Source organism: Tachyglossus aculeatus, chromosome 17 (genome assembly GCF_015852505.1).
Source record: "Tachyglossus aculeatus isolate mTacAcu1 chromosome 17, mTacAcu1.pri, whole genome shotgun sequence".
Taxonomy (NCBI): Eukaryota; Metazoa; Chordata; class Mammalia; order Monotremata; family Tachyglossidae; genus Tachyglossus; species Tachyglossus aculeatus.
This window is the reverse complement of record NC_052082.1, coordinates 7,750,473-7,766,496: the sequence shown is the minus strand read 5'-3', so window position 1 is coordinate 7,766,496 and position 16,024 is coordinate 7,750,473. Positions and strand designations below refer to the sequence as shown.

At 46.4% G+C, this 16,024-nt stretch overlaps 1 protein-coding gene across 2 annotated transcripts in view; it reads left to right on the top strand.

The window, feature by feature from the left end:
- LOC119939610 (UDP-glucuronosyltransferase 2A1-like) overlaps nt 1–16,024 on the top strand; it is a 123,617-nt gene that overhangs the window by 19,551 nt on the left and 88,042 nt on the right. The window contains exon 1 of one of the 2 annotated variants that reach the window (XM_038759725.1): nt 5,889–6,624. The exons of the other annotated variant lie outside the window; for it this stretch is intronic. Coding sequence (XP_038615653.1) covers nt 5,895–6,624 — 730 coding nt within the window. The 5' untranslated portion in view covers nt 5,889–5,894. Of the gene's footprint in view, nt 1–5,888; nt 6,625–16,024 lie in introns of those variants that run through there. 2 annotated transcript variants of the gene reach the window in all.

Sequence of the window (16,024 nt, the reverse complement as noted above, 5' to 3'; positions counted from 1 at the left end):
TCCAAGCTCTCAATCCCCGTGCCGGGCCTCCATGAGCTCCAACCCCCACCTTGCAGGTGACCTTATAAACTAGGGCACAAAATATAGGGAAGGGGCACGGGAGGAAAAGAAAGGAGTGACCTTTCCCACATTTAGCTCCAATGAGCTAAATGTGCTTATGTCCACGGAGAAGCAGTGTGGGCTAGTGGGTAGAGGAGAAGCAGTGTGGGTTAGTGGGTAGAGCAAGTGCCTGGGTGTTAGAAAGACCTGGGTTCTAATCACAGCTCCACCACTTATCTGCTGGGTGTCCTTGGAAGAGTGACTTCACTTCTCTGTGCCTCAGTGACCTCATCTGAAAAATGGAGATTAAGACTTTGAACCCCAGGTGGGATAGGGACTGCGTCCAACCCGATTGGCTTGTATTTACCTCAGCGCTTAGTACAGTGCCAGGCACAGAGTAAGTGCTTAACAAATACCACAATTATTATGATTATCATCATACTTATCTCCTCCCCAACCACCTGGCCTGACTTGGCCCGAGAGGTTCATGCCTCTGAGGTCACAACCACTCAAGCCTCTCCCAAAAGTCGACTTCAGCTCTGCCCTTAGTGGGCCAGAGAGACGATCTCCCTTAGTCAGTCAGTCAATCGGATTTATTGAGCACTTACTGTGTGCAGAACACTGTGCTAATTTTTGAGAGAGTGCGATATAACAATAAGCAGACACATTCCCTGCCCACAATGAGCTTTTAGCCTAGAGGGGGAAAAAGACATTAATAGAAAAAAATAAATGACAGAGATGGACATAAGTGCTGTGGAGATGGGAGGGAGGATGAGTAAAAGGAGCAATTCAGGGTGACGCAGAAGATAGTGGGAGAAGAGGAAAGGAGGGCTTAATCAGGGAAGGCTGCTTGGAGGAGATGTGCCCTCATTAAGGCTTTGAAGCGGGGGAGTGTAATTATTTGTGGGATTTGAGGAGGAAGGGCGCTCCTTTCATTCATTCATTTAATCGTATTTATTGAGTGCTTACTGTGTGCAGAGCACTGTACTAAGTGCTTGGGAAGTACAAGTTGGCTCCAGGCCTGAGGCAGGACGTGGGCTAGAAGTCAATGCTGAAATAGCTAGACAAGAGATGGCCTTGGCCTGGGCCTTTACCAGCATTACCAGTATCACTCTGTGGCGGGCATCTGGCCTGACCACTCAAGAGGCTTTCCATTCCCTCAGCAGCAGCCCCGGGAGACTCCAGCCTGGCGCTTCTTGCCATTTCTGGGATTCCGTGCAGAGGGCGGCGCCGGCTTCTTGGCACTGTCACCTACATCATTCCAGCTCTCTCTCTCAGTGCCACCGGAGCCAGATCTGCAGTCATCTGGGCTGTTGGACTAATTTGGCCCCCAGGATGACCTCGAAGGAACTCTGCAGAGGATGGCTCTCGGGGCCAGCTTTCAGGGCTGAGGTCTTGGGCGGCCGATTTTATTCAGAGCTCCTTTGATCGCTTTTAGGGTCTTGAGCTGGGAGGTCTTCAAATAAACCACATTAAGAGTGGTCACAGGCTGGACTGTAAGCTTGTTGAGAGCAGGGAATGTGTGTGTTAGATTGTTATGTTGTACTCTCCCAAGCAGTGTTCTGCATACGGTAAGTGCTCAATAAATACAACTGAGTGATTGACTGACAAGGCATTGAATCCTCATTTTACAGGTGAGGAAACTGAGGCGCAGTTTCTGCCACACAGCAGATAGGTGATGGAGATTTTGTTGGGTTTCTATGAGACTGACTGTGCAGACCTCGGTGTGGTCTAATTCCTCTGGATCGATCTAGGTTCGGCACTTAGCATTTAGGGGACTCTTAAGAATAATAATAATAATGTCATTTATTAAGCGCTTACTATGTGCAAAGCACTGTTCTAAGCGCTGGGGAGGTTACAAGGTGATCAGGTTGTCCCACAGGGCTCACAGTCTTCATCCCCATTTTCCAGATGAGGTAACTGAGGCCCAGAGAAGTGAAGTGACTTGCCCAAAGTCACACAGCTGACAATTGGCGGAGCTGGGATTTGAACCCATGACCTCTGAATCCAAAGCCCGGGCTCTTTTCCACTGAGCCACGCTGCTTCTCTTAAATGACTGGCCCTAGGCCACACAGCAGATAGGTGACGGAGATTTTGTTGGGTTTCTATGAGACTGATTACGCAGACCTTGGTGCGGCCTAATTCCTCTGGATCGATCTAGGTTCGGCACTTAGCATTTAGGGGACTCTTGATTGGAGGATGGATGAGAGAACATTTTCTGGGCTTACAGACTTTCAAAAGCCGGTGCCAGGAACCAAGTGAAGCATTCAGACCTCGTTCTGTGCACTGTTCAGCGTTGGAGATCCCTTTTAACCTCATTAAAAAGCATCTATTGAGATTTGGCCTTGCCTCGATCCTCTCAGTCCCGAGACACAGTTTATTGATTTTTCAGCCCACAGAGCAAGGCCTATGCCTTTAGCCTGGCTTGTTCCAAATTAATGGTTAGATGCGAAATAATCCTTTTCCCATGCCCTCTGGATTCTTTGCTGAATTCTCAGTCAATTGTATTTATTGAGTGCTTACTTACGCAGAGCATGGTACAACGTGCTGGGCAGAATACAATGCAACAGAGTTGGTAGACATATTGAGTGGCTTGCCCAAGGTTGCACAGTGGATAAGTGATGGAATTGAGATTTAAAACCCAGGTTTTCTGACTCCCAGCCCTATGCTCTTTCTACTTCATGACCACAACCAGTACCTTTGGTATCATCGAAAAGATTGGTATTTGGTATCTCCATCCCCCCCGCCTTACCTCCTTCCCTTCCCCACAGCACCTGTATATATGTATATATGTTTGTACATATTTATTACTCTATTTATTTATTTGACTTGTTCATATTCATTCTATTTATTTTATTCTGTTAATATGTTTTGTTTTGTTCTCTGTCTCCCCCTTCTAGACTGTGAGCCCACCGTTGGGTAGGGACCATCTCTATATGTTGCCAACTTGTACTTCCTAAGTGCTCAATACAGTGCTCTGCACACAGTAAGCATTCAATAAATACGATTGAGTGAATGAATGAAAGAGAAGCAGCCTGGCGCAGTGTCTAGAGCCCGGCCTGAGAGTCAGAAGGTCATGGGTTCTAATCTGAGCTCTGCCATGCATCAGCTGTGTGATCTTGGGCAAGTCACTTTACTTCTCTGGGCCTCAGTTACCTCATCTGGAAAATGGGGATTGAGACTGTGAGCCCCACATGGAACAGGGATTTGCTTGTATCCACCCCAGTGCTTAATACAGTGCCTGGTACTTAGTATGTGCTTAATAAATACCGTATTAAAAAAAAATCAGTGTTCCTGTAAATGGCAGAGTCCTGGACTGGATCAAAGTGATTTTTTTTTTAAATCAATCAATCAATGGCGTTTATTGAGCACTTACTATGTGCAGAGCACTGTACTAGGCGCTTGGGAGAGTACAGTGCAACAGAGTTGATAGACCCAATCCCAGCCTACAACAAGCTTACAGTCCAGGGGGGAGTTGGGCATTAATGTAAATAAATAACTTGTAGAATTTATATATATGGATGGGACAGTGTTCTCACATAGGAGGTCATTGCTATGGAATGATTGGGAGGCTGAAGTAATTGGACACTGGGGATTTTGGTTTTCCCAGGCAGCCCCAAATCCCAGTCCATTAGTAATAATTATGGTCTTTGTTATGTGTCAAGCACTGTTCTAAAGCACTGGGGTAGACACAGGTTGGACACAGTCTCTGTCCCACATGGGGATCACAGTTTTAATCTTTGTTTTGCAACTAAGGCAATTGAGGCACAAATAATTCATTCATTCAATCGTATTTATTAAGCGCTTACTGTGTGCAGAGCACTGTACTAAGCGCTTGGAAAGTACAAGTTGGCAACATACAGAGATGGTCCCTACCCAACAATGGGCTCACAGTCTAGAAAATGGGCTCACAGTCTAGATAAAGAATAATAATAATAATAATGATAATAATAGTATTTGTTAAGCACTTATTATGTGCCAAGCACTGTTCTAAGCACTGGGGTAGATAAAAGATTATCAGGTTGTCCCACGTGGGGCTCACAGTCTTAATCTCCACTTTCGGCTCTGTCCCTGCTCTGTCCTGGCCCTTTCCATGCCCTGTCCCGGCTTTGTCCGGCCTTGTGCCGGCTCGGGTTACAGAGAGATGCCACCTTGGGACTGGGAAGGGACGGAGGAGCTTCAGTTTTCCCTCCACCTCCTCCCGGCGCTGCCGACTCAGACACATGCGGGTCAGGGGGAGGCCCCCTGTGCCACCAATGTACGTGGTAGGGGAGGGCCCGGCCACCATCAGATTGGGGCATACGACGGGCGGAGGGGAGGTGATGCTCTGTTGGGTTGTAGTCCAATCCTTTCTCCTCCGAATTGGTAGAACTAATAGGGTCCCCGGCAAAATCGGTGAGCCAACCAAACACCTCTCATGCACATTGCATCTGCATCGCAGATCCGATGTACAATCTCCAATTTAGGGCATCCATCCAGAAACATCCCTCAATGGGCAGCTCTTAGGTCGAGCAGACAGCTTTTCTGACTCCCGGCATCTTCGCCGTCTTCACTTCCCTGCCAGAGTTAGGTGGGGCCAGGGATTATTTTGCTGTGTCACTTCCTGAACGCAGCTGGGCCAACTCCCTCAGCAATTGAAAATGGTGACCCGGTCCCTGAAATCTCACAGTTTAGACTCCCTAAAGATTTTTTAGAAACTCTTTTACTTTCTATAAAGTTCACTGCAGCAGGAAACCTGTGACAACTCACTTGGAGAATGAATAGCTCATGCTGGAGTTTGAAGCTTTGGTTCAAGTCTGAACTTGTTGATCTTTGAACCACACTTCTTTGGTGGTTATCACTGATAAACACAGAAAAGGAGGGGTTCGGGTTTATTTGTTTTTCTTTGGTTTTTTTAAAATGTGATTAGGAGACTGTTGTGGGACACATACACAGCTTGAGAAAAATACTGAACACTCACCAACAACTGAAATATCCCTAATTCAGAGTTCTAAACGAAGAGCATGAACAACAGCCTTCTTCAGGACCATTCCTTCATTCATTCAATTGTATTTATTGAGCGCTTACTGTGTGCAGAGAGCACTGTACTAAGTGCTTGGGAAGTACAAGTTGGCAACATATATGGACGGTCCCTACCCAATAGTGGGCTCACAGTCAGAAGACTCACTGGCCCAGAGTCTAGTAGGTTTCCATCTTTCTCCAAGGTGATCCAAATCGATCAAGGTCCATGGGTGGCTCTTTTTTTATAGCTGTAGTATTTTCTAAGTGCTTAAAATGAACCAGGCATGGTACTAAGTGTAGCCCACTGTTGGGTAGGGACTGTCTCTATATGTTGCCAATTTGTACTTCCCAAGCACTTAGTACAGTGCTCTGCACATAGTAAGCGCTCAATAAATACGATTGATGATGATGATGATACAAGGCAATCAGGTTAGACACAATCCATGTCCCATATTAGGTTCGCCATCTTAATCCCCATTTTCCAGATGGGTAACTGAGGCACAGAGATGATAAAAGACTTGCCGAAGGTCACACACAGTGGTGGAGTGGTGGAGCTGAGATTAGAACCCAGCTCCTTCTGATTCTCAGGTCCCTGCTCTGTCCACTAGGCCCCACTGCTTCTCTAAGTCATCCTAATGAGGCCCTGACGGGGAATCCTACCAGAAAATCCAAAGTTAGGTAATTCAGCTTCTTAAAATCATCTTTTCTTTTGGGTGACTGGGTGGATAAAATGCACTGGTTGGATGGCAACTGGCCAAGGTAGACATTAATCTTTAACTCACCTATCGATTGTTCTTGGTCAGAGAAAGTCAAGTGCTCCCGGCAGGCAGAAGGGCTCCGTTTGAGAGGCAGAGATGGTCGCGATGTCTGAAAAGTGGATTTTTGCTCTGATCTTGCTTCAGCTGAGCTGGTCGGGCCCTGGGTCCTGTGGGAAGGTGTTGGTTTGGCCCGTGGATCACAGTCACTGGATCAACTTAAAATTCATCCTGAACGAGCTCTCTTCCAGGGGCCACAATGTGACCATCCTGGTGCCCTCCGTGACGTTTCTCATCGACCCCACCGAACCGTCAGCCCTGAACTATGTGGTTTATTCTACCACGTTCCAGGAAGATGTTTGGTTTAATAACTTTGAGTCCTTCATATATTTGGTCAGTTCTGAGATACCTAAGCTTTCGACTTGGCAGGGCATGGCCAAGCTCAATGAAATCTTCTCAAGAGTTGGTAAGATGTTTAGAGAATCCTGCAGGAGTGTTGCGTTCAACCAAGAAGTGAGGAAGAAGCTTCAGGAAGCAGAGTTTGATGTCCTGATTACTGACCCTGCCATTCCTTGTGGTGAACTGATTGCTGAAATGTTGGAGATTCCCTTGGTGCACACTTTAAGATTCTCCCCCGGCAACAGGCTGGAGAAGTACTGTGGAGGGCTTCCGACCCCTCTATCCTATGTCCCCGTTGCTATGTCGGGCTTGATGGACAGGATGTCCTTTGTTGAGAGGCTGAAAAACACGCTGCTTTCCCTTTACTTTGACTTCTGGTTGGATCAATTGGGAGAAAAGGAGTGGGATCAGCTTTACACTGAAGTTCTCGGTAAGACAGTGGGGAGGGGGGTGGGGGGCCCCGAGGAGTCAGAAGGTCTTGCGTTCTAATCCCTCCTCTGCCATTTGTCTGCTATTCATTCATTCAATCATATTTATTGAGCGCTTACTGTGTGCAGAACACTGTACTAAGCTCTTGGGAAGTAGAGAAGCAGCGTGGCTCAGTGGAAAGAGCAGGGGCTTTGGAGTCAGAGGTCATGAGTTCAAACGCCGGCTCTGCCAATTGTCAACCGTGTGACTTTGGGCAAGTCAGTTACCTCATCCGTAAAATGGGGATTAAGACTGTAGGCCCCCTGTGGGACAACCTGATCACCTTGTAACCTCCCCAGCACTTAGAACAGTGCTTTGCACATAGTAAGCGCTTAATAAATGCCATCGTTATTATTATTATTATTATTATTACAAGTCAGCAACAACTCTGCTATGTGATCTTGGGCCAGTCACTTCATTTCTCTGTTCCTCAGTTACCTCCTCTGTAAAATGGGGATAGATAATGTGAGCCCCACGTGGTAGAGAGACTGTGTCCAACCTGATTTTCCTGTAATATACTCCAGTGCTTAGTACAGTGCCAGGCACATAGTAAATGCTTAACAAATACTGCAATTGTTATTATCATCATTATTAAGGGAGAGATGGGTTCTGGGAAGCATAAGTGGTTTTCTTCCACCAGCGGTGCCAAACCTTCTTACTTGGGTCTCTGGATCAGCCCCCCTTCCAACCTCTATAGGTCATTCGAAAAGGAATGCAAAGGCTGGGAGGTTTTTGAAGCCGTATGGCCTGGTGGAAAGAGGATAGGCCTGGGAATTAGAGGATCTCGGTTCAAATCCTGGCCTGCCACTTTACGGCTGTGTGACCGCAGGCAAGTCACTTCACTTCTCTGTGCGTCCATTTTCTCATCTGCAAATTAGGGATTCAAAATCTCTTCTCTCTCCCATTTAAACTGCAGGTCCAGTGTCTGAACTGATTACCTTGTATCTGTCCCAGTGCTTAGTAAAGTGTCAGGCACATAGTAAGCACTTTAGTAAGAACACAGTTATGATTATTATTGTTATGCAGGATGTGGGTTAGTGTGCCCTGGAATAGCGGGGCCTTGGCTAGTGTGGCCTGGGCTAATGGCATTGAGGTTAGTGAGGCCTGTCTCCAAGGAAATGCTTGAATGATGAATAGGTACACGATACAGATGTACGGTGGCTAACCTACTTCTGATTTGGTAGTGGCATTGAATTGGTTCAGTTCTGGGTCCCCTTCTATTCTCCACCTACTCCCACTCCTTTGGAGTGGTCAGTTCGACCTTAACAACAGCACTAAAATCCATCCTTTCCTCTTCATCCAAACTGCAACCGTGTTAATACAATCACTTATCCCCCCCTGCCTTGAATACTCTATCAGTTCCCTTGTTGAGTTCCCAGACTCCTGTCTCTCACCACTCCACTCTATACTTCACCCTACTGCCTGGATCATTTTTCTACAAAAACAATCAGGGCATGTTTCCCCACTCCTCAGGAAACACCCACCTCGGCATAAAAAACTCTTCACCATTGGCTTCAAAGCTCTCAATCATCTTGCCTCTCCTTCCTCACCTTGCTACTCTCCTCCAACAACCCAGCCCACATACTTGGCTCCTCTAATGGCAACCTACTCACTGTACCTCAGTCTCATCTATCTCACTGCCACCCTCTCTCCCACATCCTGCCTCTGGCCTGGAAAGCCCTCCCTCAGATCTGACAGACAATACCCTGACAGACAATGACTCTTCCCCACTTCAAAGCCTTATAGAGGGCAGGTTTCCTCCAAGAGGCCTTCCCTGACTAAGCCCTCCTTTCCTTTTCTCTCCTTCCCTTCTGCATTGCTCTCCCTTTATTCATCCCCACTCCCAGTTCCACAGCTGCTTATGTACACATCTGTAATTTATTTATTTCTATTAATGTCTGTCTTCCCCTCTAGACTGTAAGCCCTCTCTGGGCCGAGAATGTGCCTGTTTATTGTTACTCTCCCAAGCACATAGAACGGTGCTCTGCACACAGTAAGTGCTCAATAAATGAGACAGAGTGAATAAATATATGAATGTTATTGAGACGGGACAGAGTCGCTTCAGTTTTCCCTCCTCCTCCTCCCGGTGCTACCACCGCAGACGTTTGCAGGTCAGGGGAGGCCCTCTTTGCCAGCAATGCACATTGAGGGGCGGGTCCCCAGCCGGCATCAGATTGGGCCATATGACGGGCAGATAGGAGGTGGTGCCATGATGGGTTGTAGTTCAACCCCTTTGCCTCAGGATTGTAAATCAACCAAACACCTCTCATGCAAACTGCATCCACGTTGTGGATCCAATGTACAGTCTCCCATTTAAGTCCAGAAGAGTCCCTTGGCATGCAGCTCTTGGGCCGGACAGACTGTGTTTCTGACTCCTGGCATCCTCGCCATCTTCACTTCCCTGCCAGAGTTAGGTGGGATCGGGGATTATTTTGCTGTGACACTTCCCGAACACAGCTAGGCAAACTCACTCTGCAACCTAAAATGGTGATCCACTCCCTTCGTGAGTCTCTAACCCAGTCCCTGAAATCTCAAGAGTTTTGACTCCCCAGAGATTTTCAAAAACTCTTTTACTTCCTATAAAGAGAAGTAGCAAGGCCTAGTGGATAGAGCCCAGGCCTGGGAGTCAGAAGGACCTGGGTTCTAATCCTGGCTCTGCTGCTTAATAATAATAATGACATTTATTAAGCACTTACTATGTGCAAAGCACTGTTCTAAGCGCTGGGCAGGTTGCAAGGTGATCAGGTTGTCCCATGTGGGGCTCATAGTCTTAATCTCCATTTTACAGATGAGGTAACTGAGTCCCAGAGAAGTTAAGTAATTTGCCCAAAGTCACACAGCTGACAAGTGGCGGAGCTGGGATTTGAACCTGTGACTTCCGACTCCAAAGCCCGTGCTCTTTCCACTGAGCCATGCTTGCTTGCTGTACGACCTTGGGCAAGTCATTTAAATTCTCTGTGCCTCAGTTACCTCATCTGTACAATGGGGATTAAGACTGTGGGCCCAACGTGGGACAGGGACCATGTCCAATCTGATAACCTTGTATTTAACCCAGCACTTAGAATATAGTAACCAGTGCTTAGAACACAGTAACCACTTAACAAATGCCATTATTATTACTAATAATAATAATAAATTCACTATGACAGCAATCCTGTGGCAACTCACTTTGAGAATGAATAGTTCGTGTGGAGTTTGAACTTCAGTCCAAGTCCGTACTTGTTGATCTTTGAAGGACATCTCTCTGGTGGTTATCACTGATAAACACAGATAAGAAGAGGTTCGGGTTTATTTGTTTTTTTCCTTTGTTCTTTTATAAATGGGAATGGGAGACCGTTGTGGGACACATACACAGCTTTAGAAAAATACTGAACACTCACCAGCAACTGAACCATCGCTAATTCAGAATTCTAAACGAAGAGCACCAACACAGCCTTCTTCAGGGCCAACCACCGGCCCAGGGTCTCGTAGGTTTCCACCCTTTTCCACAGTGTTCCTAATCGATCAAGGTCATTTAGTTGGCTCTTTTCTCATATCTATAGTATTTTCTAAATGCTTAAAATGAGCCAGGCACGGTACTAAGTGTAGCTACAAGACAATCAGATTAGACACAGTCCATGTCCCACATGAGGCTCGCCACCTTAATCCCCATTTTCCAAATGAGGTAACTGAGGCACAGAGATGATAAGAGACTTGCCCAAGGGCACAAACAGCAGGAGCCATGATTGGAACCTAACTCCTTCTGACTCTCAGGCCTGTGCTCTATTCACTAAGCCCCACTGCTTCTCTAAGTGATGCTAAAGAGGCCCTGCTCTGGGATCCTTCCAGGGAATCCAAAGTTAGGTAATTCAGCTTCTTAAAATCATCCAGGTGACTGGGTGGATAAAATGCACTGGTTGGATGGAAGTTGGGCAAGGTAGAAATTAATCTTTAACTCACCTATTGATTGTCGCCTGTCAGAGACAGTCAAGTGCTCCCGGCAGGCAGAAGGGCTCCGTTTGAGAGGCAGCGATGGCCCTGATGTCTGAAAAGTGGGTTTTTGCTCTGATCTTGCTTCAGCTGAGCTGGTCGGGCCCTGGGTCCTGTGGGAAGGTGTTGGTTTGGCCCATGGATCCACAGTCACTGGATCAACTTAAAATTCATCCTGAACGAGCTCTCTTCCAGGGGCCACAATGTGACCGTCCTGGTGCCCTCCGTGACGTTTCTCATCGACCCCACCGAACCGTCAGCCTTGAACTACGAGGTTTTTCCTGTCAGGTTCCAGAAAAATGATTGGTGGGATACTTTTGAGTCCTTCGTATATTTGGTCAGTGCTGAGCTGCCTAGGCTTTCGACTTGGCAGAGCATGGCCAAGCTCAAAGAAATGATCACGCAGTTTGCTCAGATGATTAGAGAGACTTGCAGGAGTGTTGTGCTCAACCAGGAACTGAGGAAAAAGCTTCAGGAAGCAGAGTTTGATGTCCTGATTGCTGACCCCGCCATTCCTTGCGGCGAAGTGATAGCTGAAATTTTGGAGATTCCCTTCGTGCACACTTTAAGATTCTCCCCTGGCAACAAGCTGGAGAAATTCTGTGGAGGGCTTCTGTTCCCTCCATCCTACGTCCCCGTTGCTATGTCGGGCTTGACGGATAGGATGTCCTTTTTTGAGAGGCTGAAAAACATGCTGCTTTCCCTTTTCTTTGACTTCTGGTTGGATCCATTTGGAGAAAAGGAGTGGGATCAGCTTTACACTGAAGTGCTTGGTAAGGCATGGGGAAGACGGGTGGGGGGCAGAGGAGAGGTTACCACGGGTTGGGAAACTCTCCCTTCCCCCTAGGGATGGAACAATCTGCTCCTAAGATCAGGGATGTGAGAAGGGAGAAGCAGCACAGTGTAGTGGATAAAGCTTGGCCCGGGAAATCAGAAGGTCACGTCTTCTAATCCCAGCTTTGCCACTTGTCTCCTATGTGACCTTGGGTAAATCAATCTTCTAAAGAAGCTTTTAATAGCTAAGAGGGCCATGATATACTAGCCCTGGACAGAAGCAGCATGGTTTAGTGGATAGAGCATGGACTTGGGGGTGAGAAGGACCTAATCCCAGCCCTGCCACACCTCAGTTGGATGACCTTGAGCAAGTCATCCAACTGAGCAAGTTCAGTTTTCTGGACCTCAGTTACCCCATCTGTAAAATGGGGGTGGAGAATGTGAGCCCCTTGTGGGACAGGGACTGCATCCAACCTGATTAACTCGTATCTAACTCAGTGCTTAGAACAGTGCTTGGCACACAGTAAGTGCTTAACAAGTACCATAATTATTATGTTTATTATTACTACCCCATTACAACCATTCCAAAGACTACCTGGTTAGTTTGATAATAATAATGATGGCATTTGTTAAGCGCTTACTATGTGCCAAGCATTGTTCTAAGTGCTGGGGTAGATACAAGGCTATCAGGTTGTTCCACGTGGGGCTCACAGTCTTAATCCACATTTTACAGATGGGGTAACTGAGGCACAGATAAGTTCAGTGACTTTGCCCAAAGTCACCCAGCTGACAAGTGGCAGAGCGGGATTAGAACCCACGACTTCTGACTCCCAAGCCCGGGCTCTTTCCGCTAAGCCACGCTGATGCCTCACCCCATCACACACCCAAGTGCCCCAGTTTTCTGGCTGTGTTGAATGCAAATAAAATCCCTGTCCTCCCTGTCTTCTCTGAACTTAGATGAAACTCTTGACATTCTGGAGTCTGGAGAAAGCTCTGCTCCCACTGTGTCAGAGTTTCAGAGCAAGACGTGGTAGATATGAGATGATCAGGTTGGACCCAAACCCTGTCCCACCTAGGGTTCATGGTCTTAATCCCCATTTAGCAGATGAGGTAACTGAGGCACAGAGATGTAAAGCGACTTGCCCAAGGTCACACAGCAGACAAGTAGCTGAATCAGAATTAGAACACTGGTCCTCTGCCTCCTAGCAGGTGATCTTTTCACTAGGCTACACCGCTTCTCGGTTGAAGTAACCGAAACACAGTTAGGTGACTTGTCCAAGGTCATACAGCAGGTGGGGCTGGAATTAGAACCCGGGTTCCAGGCTCATGGGATTTCCCCTAGTACCCACTGAGAGCTAAGAACTGAGACAGAAACAATACAGTCAGATTGGAGGTGAAACGATTATTCCCAACTGTCCTAAAATAGGTCGAACTGATGGTATTGGATTGGATTTTATAAATCCCTGTGATGAGTCTGTGGAAGAGAAGGAGCTGCGGGAAAATGGAAAAGGATGCTAATTCCCAACCTCTTTTGGATGCTGTCCAGAAAAATGTGACTCTAAGCTTCCAGCACACTTTAGATGAGCAGAGCCAGAGAGTCCGGGGAAATCTGCTACCAGATGTGATGTTGGGAAACTATTTTTGACAAGCAGAATCTGGCCATGCCTGAAAATGGCCAACCAAGGCCTAGAAAATCGATCTGGCACCTCTGTTTCAGGTTTTGCCCAGTCCAATTGACCATTGTTCTTAACGAGCAGCTGTCATAATTGGAAATGCTGGGGGTTTGTACGGGACGTACAAACATTTTGTTCTCCTCAGGGCGGTGAGGAAAGAAATGGAGGGGAAAAAGGGAGGGAATCACTTCCTCAGCCAAACAATCAATCAATCAATGGTATTTATTGAGCACTTTCCTCAATAATAATAAATAATAATAATAATAATAATAATAAATGCTTTATTGAGCATTTATTGAGCACCATAATAATAATAATAATTATAAGTGGTATTTGTCAAGTGCTAGGTGCCTGTTACTGTTAAATGCTGGAGTCAATACAAGCAAATAATAAAAACAATTAATAATTATGGTATTTGTTAAGCGCTTACTACATGCCAGGCACTTGGCTTAGTTGAAAGAGCCCGGGCTTGAGATTCAGAAGTTGTGGGTTCTAATCCCAGCTCTGCCATTTGTCTACCGTGTGACTTTGGTCAAGTCACTTCACTTCTCTGTGCCTCTGTGACCTCATCTGTAAGATGGGAATTAAGACTGTGAGCCCCACGTGGGGCAACCTGATCACCTTGTATCTACTCTAGCACTTAGAACGGTGCTTGGCGTAGTAAGCGCTTAACAAATACCATCATCCTCATTATTATTATTACTAAGCACTGGGGCAGGTACAAGAAAATCAGATTGGACACGGTCCCTGTCCCACGTGGGGCTCACAATCTTAATCTCCATTTTTCAGATGAGGGAACTGAGGCAACAGAGAACTGAAGTGACTTGTCCAAGGTCACATGGCAGGCAAGTGGCAGAGTGGCGATTAGAACCCAGGTCCTTCTGACTCCCTAGGCCCATTCTCCATCCCCTAAGCCATGCTGCTTCTCTGAGGAATAGAGAAGCTAAGTGACTTACCCAAGGTCACATGGCAGGTAAGTGGCAGAGCCAAGATTAGAACCCAGGTCCCTCTGACTCATGAGCTCTATCCACTAGACCATGCTGCTTCTCTATTAAGCGCTAAGAAGAGTACAATACAGCAGAGTTGGCAAACACAGAGAATAGCTAAGGGGGAATAGAAGGATCCTGGTACTTTTCCACTGACTTGGGAAAAAATATATAGGATTTTTATGGGATCCCTGGTGGTAATATAGGCTGATTTAATGCTTTATTTATTTTTGCTGAATTCACTTAGCCTCTTTTCCTCTTGCTCCTTAATGGCAACTCGTACTGGGAGGGAAAAAAGGGTCAGAGTAGCGATTTCTCCTCTGGCTAGAGGAAATGGATGACTAAAGGAGAATGTGGATGGAAATTGTTCAAAAAACTCTGTGTGAGACGGAAGAAACCACTTCCTTTGTCTGGATCTCTGGTTTGAAGAGGGGTTTAAACCATTTCCTTTGTCCTGGTCACGAGAGTTTGAGAGACAAGATGATGCTCATGGACAAGGTGAAAAATGAGCCACCAACTCTGGCCTTTGATATCCAGTTGAAATGTTTTTTTCCAATGTACGTGGGCTCCTCTTAGAGTAATCTGTCAGGTAAAGTAAGGTGAGAAATCAATTAGTCGATTGTATTTATTGAGCACTTACTGTGTGCAGAGCACTGTACTAAGTTGGGAGAGTACAGTACAACAATAAACTGACACATTCCCTGCCCACAATGAGTTTGCTGTGTAGAATTTACAGTGAGAAGTAGTGTGGCCAGGGTGGAACAGCAAGCGCCTGGGAGTCAGAGGACCTGGGTTCTAATCTCAGCTCTAGTACATATCTGCTGTGTGACCTTAGGCAAGTCATTTACCTTCTCTGTGCCTCAGTTATCTCATCTGTAAAATAAGGATTAAGACTGTAAACCCCACAAGGGACAGAGACCGTGTCCACCTGGATTATCTTGTATCTACCTCAGCAGTTAGTACAGTGCCTGGTATATAGGTGAATGTTTAATAAATACCATTTTTAAAAAACCCAACAAACCCTGCTTTATTTGACAAGATTTATCTAGGGTTAGCTGCTGCTTTTGATACTCGTATTGCTGCTGTTGTTTTTCTCACAGAAACTGAAGTCCCAACCCAGGAAATTCTGGTTTGCTGAGATTTAGACAGAGGTCTCCTGTCGGATTTGACTTCAATAACAACAATAATAGTAGAACTTGTTAAGCGCCTACTGTTTGCCAAACACTTTTCTAAGCACTGGGGTAGATTCAGGTTAATCCAGGTTAGATACAATCCCTGCAACTCATGGGACTCACAGCCTAAGGAGGAGGGAGGAGGGCAGAATCCCCATTTTTGAGAAGAGGCAACTGAGGCACAGAACAGTGAAGTGACTCGCATAAGGTCACACAGCAGAGCCATGGTAGAGAGGGGATTAGAATCTACGTCCTTCTGATTCCCAGGCCTGTCCTCTTTCCTCTAGGCTATGCTGCTTCAGGATTGTGTTGGAGTTTGGGTCAAAATGAGGGGTTCAGGCGATAATGAGGATTTAGTTCATGAAACCAGGCAGTGAGGTGGGATGATGATGTTTACTAACCCCCATGATGATGGTATTTACTAAGCGCTTAGTATGTGGCAAGCACAGTTCTAAGTAAGCGCTTAACAAATACGACATAATGAAATGCATCCTTGGGATGCACAAGCACAGGTTTTTTGTGAAAGTCAGGGGAACTTTGAACATCCGTCAAATGCTCTCCTGCCCTTCTGCCCCTTGCTCCAGTGTGATCACATTCCCTCCCCCGTCCCTGTACAAAAGGGCATCAAGCCGGAGACACAGCCCTGCCACGATCAGTAGTTTTTATCGAGTGCTTACTCTGCACACATCATTGTTTTGTAACACGATCAGAGGCCAAGGCCTTTCCAATATGAACTGGAAAGAGGGAAAGAGGGAAAGATCAGCTGAAAAACAAGCCACCCACTATAA